The sequence below is a fragment of the Podarcis pityusensis genome, assembly GCF_964106645.2.
Source record: "Podarcis pityusensis genome assembly, chromosome: 9".
Taxonomy (NCBI): Eukaryota; Metazoa; Chordata; class Lepidosauria; order Squamata; family Lacertidae; genus Podarcis; species Podarcis pityusensis.
In genome coordinates, this window is record NC_138034.1 from 26,220,607 (window position 1) to 26,236,852 (window position 16,246).

The 16,246-nt window shown below is 41.5% G+C and overlaps 2 protein-coding genes across 25 annotated transcripts in view; one reads left to right on the plus strand and one right to left on the minus strand.

The window, feature by feature from the left end:
* The window catches only part of CFAP96 (cilia and flagella associated protein 96), a 128,888-nt gene that overhangs the window by 101,729 nt on the left and 10,913 nt on the right, over positions 1–16,246 (minus strand). For 10 of the 14 annotated variants that reach the window (XR_013990377.1, XR_013990380.1, XR_013990381.1 and 7 more), the window contains 2 exons: positions 11,241–11,323; positions 1,440–1,496 (listed from right to left, as the gene is read on the minus strand). The gene's annotated coding sequence lies outside the window, so the exon portion shown is untranslated. Of the gene's footprint in view, positions 1–1,439; positions 1,497–10,044; positions 10,198–11,240; positions 11,324–16,246 lie in introns of those variants that run through there. The other 4 variants (XR_013990378.1, XR_013990379.1, XR_013990389.1 and 1 more) reach the window with 3 other exon arrangements.
* On the plus strand, positions 1,969–14,960 carry CCDC110 (coiled-coil domain containing 110). 11 transcript variants are annotated; one of them, XM_081020495.1, is made up of 7 exons: positions 1,969–2,026; positions 2,238–2,336; positions 3,898–3,950; positions 5,418–5,483; positions 6,340–6,450; positions 7,381–9,322; positions 14,400–14,960. In XM_081020495.1, the coding sequence occupies exons 1-7, from the start codon at positions 1,999–2,001 to the stop codon at positions 14,585–14,587; spliced, it is 2,487 nt and encodes an 828-aa protein (XP_080876621.1). In that variant the 5' UTR covers positions 1,969–1,998; the 3' UTR covers positions 14,588–14,960. The 11 variants fall into 11 exon arrangements, with proteins under 11 accessions (XP_080876621.1, XP_080876619.1, XP_080876616.1 ...); XM_081020493.1 differs by having other exon boundaries at positions 1,993–2,129; XM_081020490.1 differs by lacking the exon at positions 1,969–2,026 and having other exon boundaries at positions 2,034–2,336.

Consider the following 16,246-nt stretch of genomic DNA (forward strand, 5'->3'; position numbering starts at 1 on the left):
CCATGTTTGGTTGTGTGCCAGAAGTTTCTGCCAGCACACGACACTTACTGTGGGGTCATTCAGCAAGTTAAATACAGGCTAGCTGTAGATGTTGGGGGAGAGATTAACTCTGGTGAGTTACCTTACAAGGACAGGTGTTTGGTCTTCCCAATAATAAAAAATCTACATTGTCAGTGTGGCAATCCTCACAAAGAGAGCCCAGACAGATGACCAAACTATCCTAGGGTACCTTGGTTATCTGTATCAACCTGCAGTGGAGTTCCAGGGCCCCAAAGGCAACAGCAATGGCTTACTATATTTTGAAGTAAGTGAAGTAAAACATTATCATCTGTGGAGGCCTCCCTGCCTGAAATCCAAAGTCTAAAATGACTGAATTGCACAACTGTCAACCTGCCAATTGCAGTGGTCGACTGAAAAGTTGCTGCTATCTGAGCCAAACTGTGTCCATCAGCTCCCTTATTCTATGTGTGGGGGAAAATAAAAGCACAGTTGCCACAGCAACTAATAAATTTCCTAAGACAGGCCCTACCATGTCAAGGTACCATTTCTTCAGCTGGAGGCTTAAGCGGTAGGGAGTGCACATAGAAACATAAGAAACTGCCTTATATTAAGTCAGCCCATCAATCCATCTAGCTCAGTATTGTCTACACTGACTGGCAGCAGCTCACCAGGGTTTCAACCAGGGACCTTTCCCAGCCCTATCTGGAGATGGCTTGGGGTTCATCCTGGAACCTTCTGTAAGCAAAGCAAGTTATAAAATTTGCTTTCACCCATGGGTTACAGGAAGGATAGGTCTCACTGTGAACACAGAAAATCTTCCTTCTCCAGTGAAATAGATATTGAGCCTGCAGTCACGAAACACTGACATATAAGACTCAAATCCTGCTATATTAAAATAAATGAGACAGAATCTTTTTGTTCTCTATAAGAATCTACTGGAATGGAAAGGAGAAGTGTTGCTGCTGCTACCACACGACAATGGTGACATCATGCCAGGTCTAATTTTATATGCTAGTCAAAACCATTATAACAACCAAAGGTACCAGCAAAATCACAATGCAGAGTAAACTTTTAAATATAGCAGTAACATATACGCTGTTGTATAATATTGTTGGGATCGAGCCCAGTTGGTTGGACTTCTCAGCGGCTGTGGAACAGGTGTAGGAAGGGTTTGCTAACCGTGTTCTAAATGCTAGAACTATTTGGAGACCCTTAATAGTGGGGCTACATTACAATATTTCCTGTAGTTAAGAGACCTGAACTTAAAACAACCAAGAAATAGTGTCCCTAGTTTTCAGATCTTTATAATTTTAGGAACTCGCTCACCTCCCCCTCAACTTTGGTTTCCTTTTTTTGAAGTTTTCAAACAGATAAAACTTTATTATTATTATTATTATTATTAATGCTATTTTTCTAGAAAAAAAGGTGCCGGAACTCACCATGAACTTCTCCCTCATTCTCTTATAATGGAAATGGCACCCACCTGAGAGTTCTGACTAAAAAAAAAAAAGCCATTATTATTATTATTATTATTATTATTACGTACTGGTTTAATGGCTGGCAGAATTTCAATCTGATTCTGTTCTATGGATTCTTCTATACTTATTGCATTTATGTTTCAATCTGGGATTTCTTATTTTGCACAGTGCCACCAGCCTTGAGAAGGCTTGGATCTTAAAAGGCAAAATAGAACAAGAACAAGAACCACCTTTTTGGACTAATGAATCCCACACAATTAACGTACCGTAGAAACGCATAATACGGTGTGTCCCTCACCCCTGGGTGCTCAGGTGCTTTGCTCTACAACTCCCCAGGTGACAAAATCCGTTTAACGAACATCTAAAATGACGGTTATTCCAACTTTTCGAATCTACCTCAGAATTTACCTCAGAATCCTGCAGGGGTAGCGCGCGGCCTCCAGGGGGCGTAGCGAAACGACGCGTGACGTAGAGAACGCTGCACAAGCAACCTTCCCGCGCGCGCGCCCCCCCCGTCTCTATGGAAACACGTTCCTTAGCAACCCTAGGTAGCCGAGTGGCGGTTAGAAAGCCTGAGAGCCTCAGTTTGAATGGGACGAGGATCGTGCGGGCGCACGCGAGGAGGAATGATGAGAGCCGGTGTTGGCTATAGTGAGTCAGGCGGGAGCGGGGAGGGGTTAAAAGTTAGCCGGGCGGGCGGGGAAAGCTTCCGGCAGGAGACATCTATATTAACAGTATTAACGGCAAACTGCGTTGCAGGAACCCAGGAGTGCGGCAGGACGAGCGCCCCCAATTTCGGGAGGCTGAGGGAGGAAGAGAAAGGCTCTCCCGTGGGGCGCCAAGACGCCTCAGCTGCAGGTGAGCCGACTCCTCTCACCTGGACGTCGACAGGCCTATGATGACACTTCTATTATTGTTGTTGAAGATGCTGCCCTGTCCTCCTCCCTGGTTGGTGTAGGGATGCTGCGATGGGCAATGATGTAATTTCCTGCAACAGCACAGCGCCGTGGTGGGTTATTGTGCCCACCCTCTGTGAGATGTTTCCCTGCACCCTTCCTCCATCATAATGTGAAAATAACAGTTTTTTAAAAAATCATTACTAACAGACTTCAGCACCCGGATGCGCCCTTGCACCTCTCTCCCCAAACTGCTTACTCTAGCAGTAACCAGCGGTAAAGTACTTCACTTCCACAGCTGTCCCCAACCTCCAGAATTAAGGTGCCACTGAGTGCCAATTTTCTTTTTCCTGTGGTCAGCAAGGCAATGTCACTTATTTATTTATGGGAGTTGTACCCCTGCACTTTAGTTTAAAACAGTGTCTCCCAAATGTGGGTCTCCAGTGGTTTGGGGACTACAATTCCCATCATCCCTGGCCACAGGTCCTGCTAGCTATAGGGATGATGGGAGTTGTAGTGCAAAAAACCAGCTGGAGATCCAAGTTTGGGAAACACTGGTTTAAAAGGCTGTTGGAGAGACTTACCAAAATCAGTACTAAGATGGCCCACAAAGACATGACACATGGGGAGAAATGAATGGGAGGAAGGGAGGGCTGTCGGTTTCACCCTCCATGGGCAAAAGCCAAGTGGGGGAGGAGGGTTTAAGTCAGCCACAGCAACAAAGGCTAAACTGGCAGGAGAACACATCTTCTTTGACCCTGTTGAATACTATTACACAAAAGCAACAAGCTGTCCACCATAAATGATTCCTTATGGCTGTGGAACATTTGACATATAGGCACATGGACTCAGTTGAGAGAATCATAGAATTGTAGAGTTACAAGCCCCAGCACAGCAGGAATCTTTTTGCCCAATGTGGGGCTGGAACCCACAACCCTGAGATTAAGAGTCTCGTGCTCTACTGCCTGAGCTATCCAGTGGCAGGTCTGTTCATATATTTTTCTCTATTTCTCAGGAATAAAATATTCTGGCATATCTTCTAGTATCAACCAGATTATACAATGGCAAATTTACTGCTGGATATAGTGTTTCAAACAGGCTTAGGATCTTTAATATGTAAATTTCCAAGCCTTAGAAATTATGACTTTTATGGAGGTAACAAAAAAGTAACTTATATTTGTTACCACTTTGGCATGAATACTGAATATGCTTACTAAGAACGAAACAGGCACATAAAAATACAGAATGTCGGAAGGAACAAGTGTAAATATGCATTAAGATGTTCTTGATTTAGGGAACACACTCTTGGTCTCGGTCAGGGATAGTGATTACGTAGTCTTCCAAAAGCTGTTGAGCTCCTACCATTGCTGACCACTGACCATGCTAGCTGGGGCTGATGGGATTGGAGTCCAATAGCATCTTAAGAGTCATAGATTCTCCACTCCTGGTCAAAGTACTAAAGTTTAAAGCCTCCAGACGTTCCAACATTATATTCTTCAGGGCTTATTGCACTGATTTTTCAGATAAATCTGCTTCAGGAAGAGATGGGCAAGTCCAGCCACCATCAGCATTAAAAGTAAGTTTATCTGTTTGGGGGGGGCGGGCGGGCTGAGGGATAATATCCTGGCTAAAATACATAAATAATGGCTAGAAGAGAAGGTGGTTCAGTATGGATTTTAACGTTACCAAAGTTCTTTAGGCTGTTCCCTTGTTCTTACATAATATGTTGTTAGGATTGTCAAGCCTGTGCTCCTGCAGCTGTCTACCAGCTCCATCAGGTGCACCAGCTGGGACCCTACTTGCCTGCACACTGGATCGCCATAATTTTACATGCTCTGGTTACCTCCCGCTTGGACTACTGCAATGCACTCTACATAGGGCTACCTTTGAAGGTGACTCGGAAACTACAACTAATCCAGAATGTGGCTGCCACACTGGTGACTGGGAGTGGCCGCCTGGACCATATAACATCAGTCCTAAAAGATCTACATTGGCTCCCAGTACATTTCTGAGCACAATTAAAAGTATTGGTGCTGACTTTTAAAGCCCTAAATGGCTTTGGCCCTGTATACCTGAAGGAGCGTCTCTACCCCCATTGTTCAGTCTGGACATTGAGCTCCAAGGGCCTTCTGGGGGTTCCCTCATTGCAAGGTTACAGGGAACCAGGCAGAGGGCCTTCTCAGTAGTGGTGCCCGCCCTGTGGAACACCCTCCCATCAGGTGTCAAGGAATTAAATATATATCTGACTTTTAGAAGACATCTGAAGGCAGCCCTGTACAGGTAGGTTTTTAATGTTTGTGTTTCTTTAAGATAAAAAGAGAACATGGGCTTGCCTCATTATCCTGAAGCATATGGATAACCCAATCCAAAGATATGACTTTTCTTTTGGCAGCAATGTTGTGAACATAGTACAGAATTCAACATGCACAATACAGATATCAAATATACCTAGATCAACTGTTTCAAAACTGTACATTAATTAATTTAATTAATTTATTATTTATACCCCACCCATCTGGCTGGGTTTCCCCAGCCACTCTGAGCAGCTTCCAACAGAGCACTAAACTACAATAACCTATTAAACATTAAAAGCTTCCCTAAACAGGGCTGCCTACATGGCCTAAAGAGAGATCACTGTCTAACAGAGCAATCAAATTCCTTCTCTGCCCAGTTTAGCCAGCCAGCAAAGAGGAGTCCCACCAGCAGGAGTCAGTGGAAAAACTCAAAATGTGTTCTGGGGGCAGAGCTGAGCCGGCATGGGATCCATAGGATCCTGAGCAGGTCTCAGTACTGTTGTGCAGTGGCATGAGACCTGATCTGGGCCTGGTGGCTGCGCCAGCTTGGAGTCAGATCAGTGATCAGGCCTGGGTTTGGCTCTGCCATTGTGCCCTGCCATACCTTCAACAATTTCCTCTTGCTACAATGGTATGCCGTTTATATCTGGGAAGATAATAAATAGCAAGTAAAGATCACAATCTAGGCATAGGAAGAAAAAGTGCAGACTATTGCAGAATATGTCTAATTAATTAATTTTACAATATAGATCTTACAACAGCAGTTGGATTCATTTCAAGCCCTTCGACAACAAACTTTGCAGAATGTCAGCATGGTAAGACCAAGTCCTAAACAAGGTTTAATTCCTCATTCAATGCACAACCTTTCTAAAGGCCTCTAATATTCGCATGTTGCTTTTACATGTCAACTTTTTCTTGTTTTCTCCTGCTCTGGATCACCTCATCCTCTCAAAATTCCTTGCAATGAACATCTGCCACTTGGTTCCCCAATTCCAGATAGTAGATAAACTGCAGCTGGCTGGCTATTGGACACTTTGTCTAAATGCCTGTGGTGAAGAAGGCCGTTTCAAGTGTCAAATCACCTTCCCTTTATTTTTTCCAATGATTCCCATTCCTACAAGATATGGTTATACGTATATATCAAAGTTCTGATAAACTTTGGGGTTTTCCCATTGTGGAAGCAAGAAGGGACTGACTGGTCATGCTTGCCAACAATATATGCATATATAAATATTATTATTATGTTTTTTTCAGAGGTTCCACAGTAAATAGTATAGTCAGAGATACCATGGTTTGCTATCCAGCATCACATCCAATAATAAGTAATACTAAATATTTAAATTCTGCAAATGCTTTAGGGTGGGGTGGTGGTGGTAAGTCCCACTGAACGCAGTGGAACTTACTTCTGAGTAAGTGACATGCATACATTTGTACTCAAGTATTTTTTAGAATAAAAATAAGTTGCTACTAGGCTTAAAACGTGGGTGTGGTTCTCCCAATATTAGCGGGCTAATACAGTTCCCATCATCCTTGACTACTGGCCATGCTTCTTGATACAAGCTGGAGTCCAACAATGTCTTGAGGGCCACAGCTTCCCACCTCTGCCTTTAAACCAATATAAAAAGGATGAAAGCAGGAGAAGGATAACTATCTCACTTCCTGTTTCTTCAGGTTCAGTCTGAAATCAACCATATACTTAATAAAAATATAACTGATATGAAGAGCCCAGAATTTATTCCAGACAATTTACTTTTGACCAGCTCGTCTATCAACACTACTATGGTATGTGGGGTTGTTTTGCTTTGTTTTGCTTTGCTGACATTAATTATATAATGGCATTTTACGGTTCAAAGGAAGTAATCCCTCGGCTGAATTTACCATCATTTCTGATCCAGAGAGCAGTCCATGTAATATGCACCACAGTGCTCTATAAAGTAGAGAGCAAGTGTACTGCCACTTAGGATATAATTAATTCTCCTTGACTTTGTGACATTATAATCTTGAACATAAATGCCCCAGTTTCCTGAGGTCAGGAGCTGGAGTCAGGCGTAGGTCAGCAATAAAACAAAAACATGGTGTCAGTGAAGATAGCTCTTTATTCAAAGAAACCAAACTGGCATAGTGATCCAAGCAATTCTTCCCAGTAGGTCTTGCCCCAATGAAACAGTTGTAAGGACTGAAGGTCCCCACCTTCCCAACACACTCTATGGCTGCTCCTCTCCAGGGTCTTTCCCAAGCAGTCGCAGACTGCATCTGTGCACAACCCAATTCCTTGTTGAATTACTCTTTGCTTTTCCCTACTATTAATGATTTTTAAAATGCCTTAAAAGCTAGATAGTGTACAATGATTATATTCAAACAAACCTACCCTGCCCACAGCCCTACCATCTTAAAAACAAGCACCCACACACAAGAACTAAAGATGGAAAGGAGAGGAGAAGAGACACAAAAGGAAAGGGAGGCAGTAACTAGAGGTCATAAATTGAGGAGAACTAGCATACTTTCAAATGCTGTTCAGACAGTTGCAAAAAGAGAAAGGTGCAGATGTCAGGAGGCAGTGATTCTGTGGAATAAAATCTGTATAAAAACCTATATTCCCTTTTGAAAACAGCCACTCTATGCAACTCATTGGTGGTTCCTAGCTATGTTTCCTCGGTTGTTAAATACTGAAGGCCTTCTGATCTGACTGTTATCCCCTTCTCCCTCTCTCAGCCAAGAGGGCATCAAGAAGCGCTTCCGTTGAAGAAAAAACTTCATCTTGGTAACAGACCAGGTGCCAGTAATTGTCTACAAACCAATTTCAACACTGTATTTGGAAAGCCGGTCACAGGTGAACGCGTTCCAGATCAGGCTCTATCAAAATATATAACAGTTGAAAACCATGCCCCAGCGTGTAGAAATAAAGGTATTCTGCCTTGGAATACTGACCAAATATTGAAGAGGTCTGCCAACAACTTTTCCTCCCCATCTTTTGTTGGTTTGGAAGCAGAAGAGAGGACTCTTCGAAGAGAGAAGAAAAATCGGGATGAACCTAAAGTGTGTGTGGCATTCCGTAAGTATGAGGAGGAAGAGGAAGAGGAGTCCTTGACTGAGAGTGTGAGTTGTTCTTTCAAGGATACAAAAGACGACGGCAAAAAGACCTATAAGCATTTTGAACGTCAAAACTCTCCTAATGTTATGAGTGGTAAAGACAATGATTCTGGTTATCTGTCAGAACAGGATCTAATAGAAAAGGGAGTGTCATATGAGGATTTTAAACCTAGGGGGATTTCAGAACTAGAGGATTCCGATGAGTTGCATATTAAAGAAAATATTGCACAAGCAGCATATGATAGAAAGCTGCAGATGAATTTCCTGTCCCTGTCCAAATACAGACCAACAAAGATAGACCAACCAAGGCAGCAGCTTAGCACAAACCAAGAGCTCAGAAAGCATCAGGAATTCTGTGGTGCTGTGTCTGATGAATATGCTAAAAAAGTTAGATGGTTAGAGACATCTGACAGAGAATCTGAACATGTCTGTAATAAGGTGATGAGCCATGAAGGTGAAAATGAATCGAAACCTCTTACTGATGTTATACAGTCTCTGACAGAGCAAAATTCAAAATATCAGAAGCAAATCAAGGATTTGCATGATGAGAAGAATAGCCTTCAAGAAAGGCTAGTTAAATCTGAAGAAGATTGCAAGGAATGCCTTAAAGAAGTGAAAAGACTACTGAAGAAATGCAAGGAGTTTCAACAGCAAAAGTCATCTCTGGAAGAAAAGCAGGAGCAGCTTTATTCTGAGAATCAACGTATGATGTCTGAGATAAATGATTTACAACAGAAAGACCAGAAAACACAGGAAACCTTGGCTTTTTCCACACATGAAAAAAGCGATCTGATTGTGTCCTTAAAAAATTTGGAAAAACAAGTTTCAACCCTTCAAGAAGAAAATAAGAAGTTAGGCGGGGAAGTACTTCAGCTAACAGACAACAAGGGTTTGTTAGAAAAGGTGGTTGGAGAAAACCAGAATGAAATGCAACAACTGAAGATAAATGAGAAAACTACACTATCGAATCTGGAGGCTCTTATTAGGATGACACAGTCGCTTAAAGATGAAAAACAGAGTCTTGAAAAGGCATTGCAGGAGGTGCTCACTGTGAAAGAAGTCCTGCAGAAGGGGCTTGAAGAGGCCCAGTCAGGCAAAACTAATACTGAGGAAAAACTTCTAATGGAACGTAAAAGTACAAAAATAGAAATCGGTGTTTTGAAAACTAACTTGTCAAACATGGAACGAGAGTGTGAGAGGATGAGAATGGTAGTAGCAGACATGACAGACGAAAACCACATTCTTAAAAAGGAGCTGAATTCATATAAACAGGAGGCTTCTGATTGCAGAAATAAAACAAGACTACTGAGCGAGCAGCTCCTGCTGATGGAAAATGAAATACGCTCTACAGAGAACGAGAGAGATGTGTTGCAGTTTGAAGCACGCCGTCTCCAAAAGAATAATGCTAGCCTCAGGGACCAAGTTACGGCTTTGGTCGATCAACAATTTAAGCAAAGGCATAATTCCAGAAGCCAAAAGCAAAACGACCAATTTGCAGATCCCAGTGAAATCTGTGAAGAAATATCTAGCTATCAGCATATTTCTTTAATACATAACTCACCAGGTATGTTTTGCTTTCTGATATGTAAAATTCAACTCAGTTCTAAGTCTTTATTATTCTGAGGAAAATGACAGTTGGTATCATCCTTAGGGTTAATGTAAAATAAAGGAATAAATGCTTAGATTAAAAACAACAAGAAATCACTGGCAATGCCTGAAATCTGAGGGTGCAGTTCATCAGGCCTTTCCCCTCCCTCTCAGGCAAGACCCTTGGACATGTGTGAGCCAGTCATTTCTTGAAATGCACCCAGGTATATAACTCATATAGTCATTAGTGGTCCCCCTTCTCAATATGCCCTTGGCCCAGAAGTATTACAGACCTGAGCATGAGGTCTGGAAACAGCTGGACTTGTGTGGGGGAAATATTGTGCACTCAATCTATAGATATTTTCAGCCACAACCAATACTGAGATAAATTGCTAGGTATAGCTGATTTTTAAAACACATTTGATTTTGTCTGTGTTACATATAAAAAAATTCAATGAATTCAGCTTTTTATAAATTTATAGTTTTGGTAAGAAAATAGTTTTTAAAGTGACTTTTTCTCTGAAATGTGTGTAGAATATGATCCTGACAGATGCTTTTTACTCATTTAAGTCATAAACAAACTGGGAGAAATTTATTTAATGTTGATAAAGAGCTGATCATAAGAATTATTAGCTTTGATTGCTTTTGGAATTGGTTTAAACTAATCTAACCTACCATCAGTGAAATATTAGCATTAGCTTCAGTGACTTATTAGATTTATTCCTGAGACATCATGGTTATATAGGTTTGTAGATACCACAGTCTCCAACAGTGAATTGCTCAGGGGGTTTTTTCTTAAAGAAAGCTGTCCTTTTTTTCCAGGCAGTTCCAGACAAACTCCAACAATCTGTCCTTCAAAGAAAGCATAATAAAGTTTTCTTCTTTGAAACCTGTTTTTAAACTCTCCTATCCATTTACTACCATTTCCCCTTAAGTCTTTGAATAAAAAATTGGGTTGATGTTTTACAGGTAACCAATGATAAGTTTTACACCTCTTTTTTCACATCATATCATTGCCTAATCCAGTATAGTGTATACATACCTGATGGCTAAACAAGCAATAATGTAGCCTGATGAACTAGCAGAAGCTATAGAATTATAACATCAAGTTCTAACAATACCCGGAAACAAAACCACCACATTGAGACAACTATATAGGGAAGAGTGCATTGGTCAAATATGTTTCATATCCTACATGCATCAAAGTAGTTTGTATTGCTTCCAAAGAGCAGGCCATATGAGAAGATAAAAATATTTCCTTTTGACATTAAATCCTGTTAGCTCAATCCAGTTAATCATTGTAAATTTTGGTAGCAGCTATGCACAATATATGCACATTTTAAAATGCTTTACACCACAATCCTATGCCTGCCTGCTCAGAAGTAAGATGAAATGTATGTAAAACACAATCTTATATATTTGAACGCCATAGTGAAGTTGCACTAATACCGTGGTACCTCTGGTTGCGAACGGGATCCGTTCCGGAGGCCCGTTCGCAACATGAAAAGAGAGCAACCCACAGTGGCGTGTCTGCGCATGCACAGGTTGTGATTTGCTGCTTCTGTGCATGCGCGAGCGGCAAAACCCGCAAGTAACCCCTTCCGGTACTTCCGGGTCACCGCAGGACGTAGTCTGAAAGAACGTAACATGAAGCGGACATAACATGAGGTATGACTGTATTGACTTACTGAATTGATAATTTCTAGGACAACCTGTTACCCTCCAAATGTTGTGAATTTCCAACAGCTCCCAGCCATTATGGTCAACGGTCAACGGTCAGTGATGATGGGAGCTATAGTCTACAACATCTGGAGGGTAGCATGTTGATTTCCTTTGCTCTCGGATGACCCCACTGTCATGGTCAGACCACTTCCTGTTGAAAAGTACCAACTTACCCTTTAGCACTGGGAAACCTGTTAGAATGGCTTGCATCTGGAGACTTGAGTCCAATGGATTCTTGAATGCTCTGGGAGATTTTCTGGTGGATAGAAATGGTGATCATGTGAAGGCCCTTGTCTCACTAAGGGCACTAAGATGCAGAGGACCAGAGATATGATTGCTCCTGAGTGCCCTCTCTGACAGTGTGGAGCATATTTGGCTTCCTGGTACACTGGGGAACTACATGCAGTGAAACAGGCTGGATGATTTCCAGAAAGCAGGTGATGGAAATACTACTGCAAAGACAACTGAACATGCATTAAGAGCACATAACCATGTTTGCCGCATGGCAGTGAAAGCAGCAAAGGCAACCTATTTTGCTGCTTCCCCTGTGTCCTCAAGAAATTGGCCAGCAGAACTCATCAGGGTAGGCCAAGACTGTTAACACCTATAGTGGTAGATGAGGCTCAAGATACCTACCTCAGATACCTACCTCATTTTACCAACTTCAGTTGCTAAGATAACTGGCTATTCCTGGATCAGGATAGCTTGCACACAGTTGTGCATGCATCAGTAACCTCATGGCTTGATTACTGCAATGTGCTCTTTGCAGGGCTGCCCTTGGGGTTAGTCTGGAATCTGCAGCTGCTGCAGCCTGCCAAGACTAGGTTGCAAACGACCACCATATAACAGTTTACTTGCAGGATTTGTACTGGCTGCTCATATGCTACTGGGCTACATTCAAAGAGTTGGTTCTAACATATAAGGCCTCATACAGTTTAGGACCAGCTTGCTTGAGAGATCGCCTTAGCCCTTATATACCCAGTAGATCACTGTGGTCTGTTGGCAGATTTCTTCTGTAAATTCCAAAGATCTCAGAAGCCTGCTCAGAGCAGGGCTTTGAGTGTGGCTGCCCCTTCTGTGGAATAGTGTTCATCTCACTGTGACAGGTCTCCACCTGCACTTTCTGGAAACAATTGAAGACATTTTTGTTCCGATAGGCTTCCCCAACTGGATAAATGGATCTTTTCTGTGAATGTCTGTTTAGTAGTTTTAGCTTTGTTTAAAATGTATCTGCTTCTTTGAGAGTTTTTATTAGTTTTTGCTGTTTTTATTGTACATCACCTTGAGATGATTCTGTAGATTAATAATGATCACAGACTCATTGAAGGGACCCCAAGGGTAATCTAGTGCAACCCGTTGCAATACAGGAAGGTTATATTGTTAGCAATAATACGGTCAGGGTCTATATTTTTCTGTTACATATATTTCTATAGTCTCTGAAGCATGGTTTATAACCCAGCATGTTTCTTTGACAACAGTAGTCAGATTTTGAAAATTTGCAAATCTTTGGCCTGTTCCTTGTGTTTCTTTTGTGATTTGTTGGCCACACCTTCAGATTTGGCCAACCTTATATGCATGTATAGTATAATTGGTACTGAAGCTGAAGCAAATCCAAACCATTGGTGTCTAGGACTTTCTACATAGTTACACAAAGCATTTGAGATGCTATTTTTTCCATAGAATGACACATCAACCAAATATATGCAGTTACTGTCAGTGGCACCAGTCTCTTCACTAGACCTGCTGCTATGTGGAGTCCGTATAAACTATTTTACCACACATTCTGTTCAGACTGAATAATGCCACATCTGTGCAAATAGTGTCCATGCCAGGGGGTCATAAACATACCTACTGCAAAATACAGATATACTATTTCAGACAGACTGCTGAAACAGCCTCTGCATTATTTACATGCACACAAAATGGCCATAAAAGTTTATGAGTGACTTAACATTAATGTTACTTCAGTAGAAAGAGTGATAGCTTGTAAAAAATTCATACCCTTTGCTGTCTGCCCATAAGAATTAATATGTGAACCTATGACACCTCTTCTGACACAATGCAGCAATTTCATTTTTATGCAATGGTGTATATATCTGTAATCTGACAATTGCATTATATTGCAGATAAGCAATCAATTCATGTCTATATTTGCAAATCTTGCGGAGGGTGGATTTATGTCTGTCATAAAAGTATAAGAGCATGAATATTTTAGGGCCTTTTTGTTTACAATGTGAATTCTAATTTCATTCATTTGCTTTTTGAAAATTGAATTAATATCTTGATGTGTCAGAACACATCTAAAACAAGCTTCCCTCTAATTATAATTATACCTAATGCAATTTCCTGTGCTCTGTGCACACAGGATTGGGCATCACCTTCCCAACTCCAATGCAAGAGCACAAGTAAGTCCCTATGTAGCACAGGTGGTTCCCCCTGCCTACTGCCATGGCATAAAAGTGAGGTGTGAGTGACAGCATCCTATAGTCCCTTCACAGAACATTCTGAGTCTTCCAGATCTTTAGGGGTTACAGAGGGTGGCAACAATCTCACTGTAGGGTTCAAAGGTAGGGACTTTCATGCCAAGTAAATTGGAGCCAAGCAGCTCTGCTCCATCCTTTTGTAACTGAAATAGAGCAAGCCTCTGCTTAGGTAGATTAACAGACTTAGGCAATTTACTCTGTATTTATGAATACAGAGAAAAATCCACACGAAAAAAATCAGACAAGAAGAAAGCTTTCAGTTGTGGTTACAATTACTGCAATAATCAGGATGATTGTTCCACGTTTAAATGTGAAACAGATTTAAAGTATATAAACTTTATATAAAAGTTTATATAAAAGTATATAAACTTGCTTGTGTGTGGCACTTACCATGTTGTCCTTTACTGGAAGATGATAGCTGTTGCTGAAATATCTCTTTCCTAGACATCTACTATCTCCACAGAACATTCCTATACACTAAGGGCATAGGTCAAGGTTTAAAAGGTCTTGCAAAGGCAGGGATGTTGTCTGTCAACAGATTACACCCTCTGTCCTCATCTTTGGCAGAATCATTGAGCTCCTGTAAGGCTAACCTTTGAGTACATTGAGCGCCCCACTAACTCACCTAGGAAGAAGAGAAGGTTAAACTACCCTGTCTCTCTCAAGACTGCATACTATATTATTTGTTCCTAAATATCTAAGGGAGAGATATATACTTATCAAACAGGGAAGGAAAATTTGTTTTACGTCCTATCAGCTGTGGGAATTCCACTGCAAATAATTAAATTGGTTAGTTCATTAGATCTTAAAGCTATCTTATCTTCTTTCCTAACATTTCCAATTTGGTAGAGTGTGGAAAGATTTCTGAAATCCGAAAGAAACTGGAAGAGGAGGAACTCTATACAGAAAAGAAGCGCAACACCACCAAGAAGCTCTACAGTGCTTTTTCAGTCAGCTGCACCACATCCGTCATAAAAGAGTCGGGTTTTCCAACTGCTGTGCGGAAGAAATATAGCACTATTTGCTCTGCTACTTAGTGCTTTAAGGGTTATGCCCACAGAAGTTAAGCACTACTCTATTTTCCAATTGTTGTGCCTGAAAAGCATAACAAAGAGCAGAGCAATCAGAAATCCAAGTACTATGAAAGAAACTAACTTGAGGTTGTAGATGAGAAAGAGATTTGAGCTGCACACACATAATACATATTTATGGTTACTTTTATACTATTCCCATTCGTTTCAGCTGGAGCTTTTTCCTCAAAGAATGAAACACCTGACAATGTTTTGAATGATATTTTATGCTATTTCAATTCCAAGAAAGGAGGTAATCATCTGAGCTTTGTCATAATTGTTCACTGAATATAAAAGGATGCAAACTGGAAATAAAGACAATTTCTGATGAAATGTAAAACTTGAGTATTGTACCCAAACCAGTCTTCATTTAAAAATCTTTGCATTTAAAACACTTAAAAGAGTTTTATTATTGCTGTGCTTTATATCAATGTTACTTTGGACACTATTTATAGTTGGTAGAGAAAAACAAAACTAAAGTAGAAGTTAAAGGTACCTTGTGGGAAACCATAATACTAGGTAATCCCATTAAGGACATCTTAGCTAATTATTCATATGAGTTATTGAACATAATAAAAGAGGCAAACACTTTTTGTAGATCATGCATTTAGAAAATGGACTACTTAGAAAATTCATTTCCTCTTCTCTTTTTCATAGGAACAATTGCTCCTTCTAAGATAGTGTCTGCCATTTATAGTTCTTCCAGTAAACCAATAATGTTTTTAAATAATAAAAACCCTGCTACCCAGAGTAGCATCAGAACCATATTTTAAAGTTAACCAAAAGAATTTTAAATGGATCTGTTGATTAATCACCCACTGCATTCCTATCAAAGCAATAATAGCATTGTGTCTAGATTATGGTTACCAGACGTCCCCGTTTCCCGGGGACAGTCCCCGGATTTACAAATCTGTCCCCGGAATGTCCCTGGATTTATATTTTAATTGTTGTAGATTTATTAGTAGAGAATGAATGTTGCGTGATTGGTTCAATGGCACAAGACACATCATATGGGGACTTCTAGCGAGGCAAAATGGCGGGCGCCACAGCAGCAAGCAGCTCCTGAAGACAGCCGGAGCCAACTGCACTACCAGGCTGGCTCTGGGCTGCTGAGACTTCCCTTGCCACCACCGCCACTGTCAAGGGGGAACCGGGGATGCCCGGCGTGTCAACAGGGGGAACTGCTCTCTCTCTCCCTCTCTCGCTCTCTCTCTCACACACACACACACCCCATGACCCAAAACGAGCTGGGAGCGAGAGCACCTGCCCGACTGCCCAGCAGAGCTCCGGGGCCAGGAAAACCCTGGAGCTGATGCAGGGAGAAGGAGGAGAGGAGGAGAAGGAAGAGAAAAAGAGGAAGGAGAAAAAAAGAGAGGAGCCCCGACCTTGCCGCGCCGCTGCCGCCGCTGAGGAAGAGAGGTAGGAGAGCACCGGGAGGGCAAGAACACGTCGCCGAGCCCAGGCCCAAGCCCAAGCCGAGCCTACTCGGCAGCGGCTAGCGCTCCAAGAGAGCAGGCTGGGGCTCGGAGGAAGGCCGCGTGACAGAAGAGACCACAGAAGAGAAGATATTACTTCTTAATTTTCTTCAAAAATAACTTTTTTAATAACTTTTTTCCTCTTTAAAAA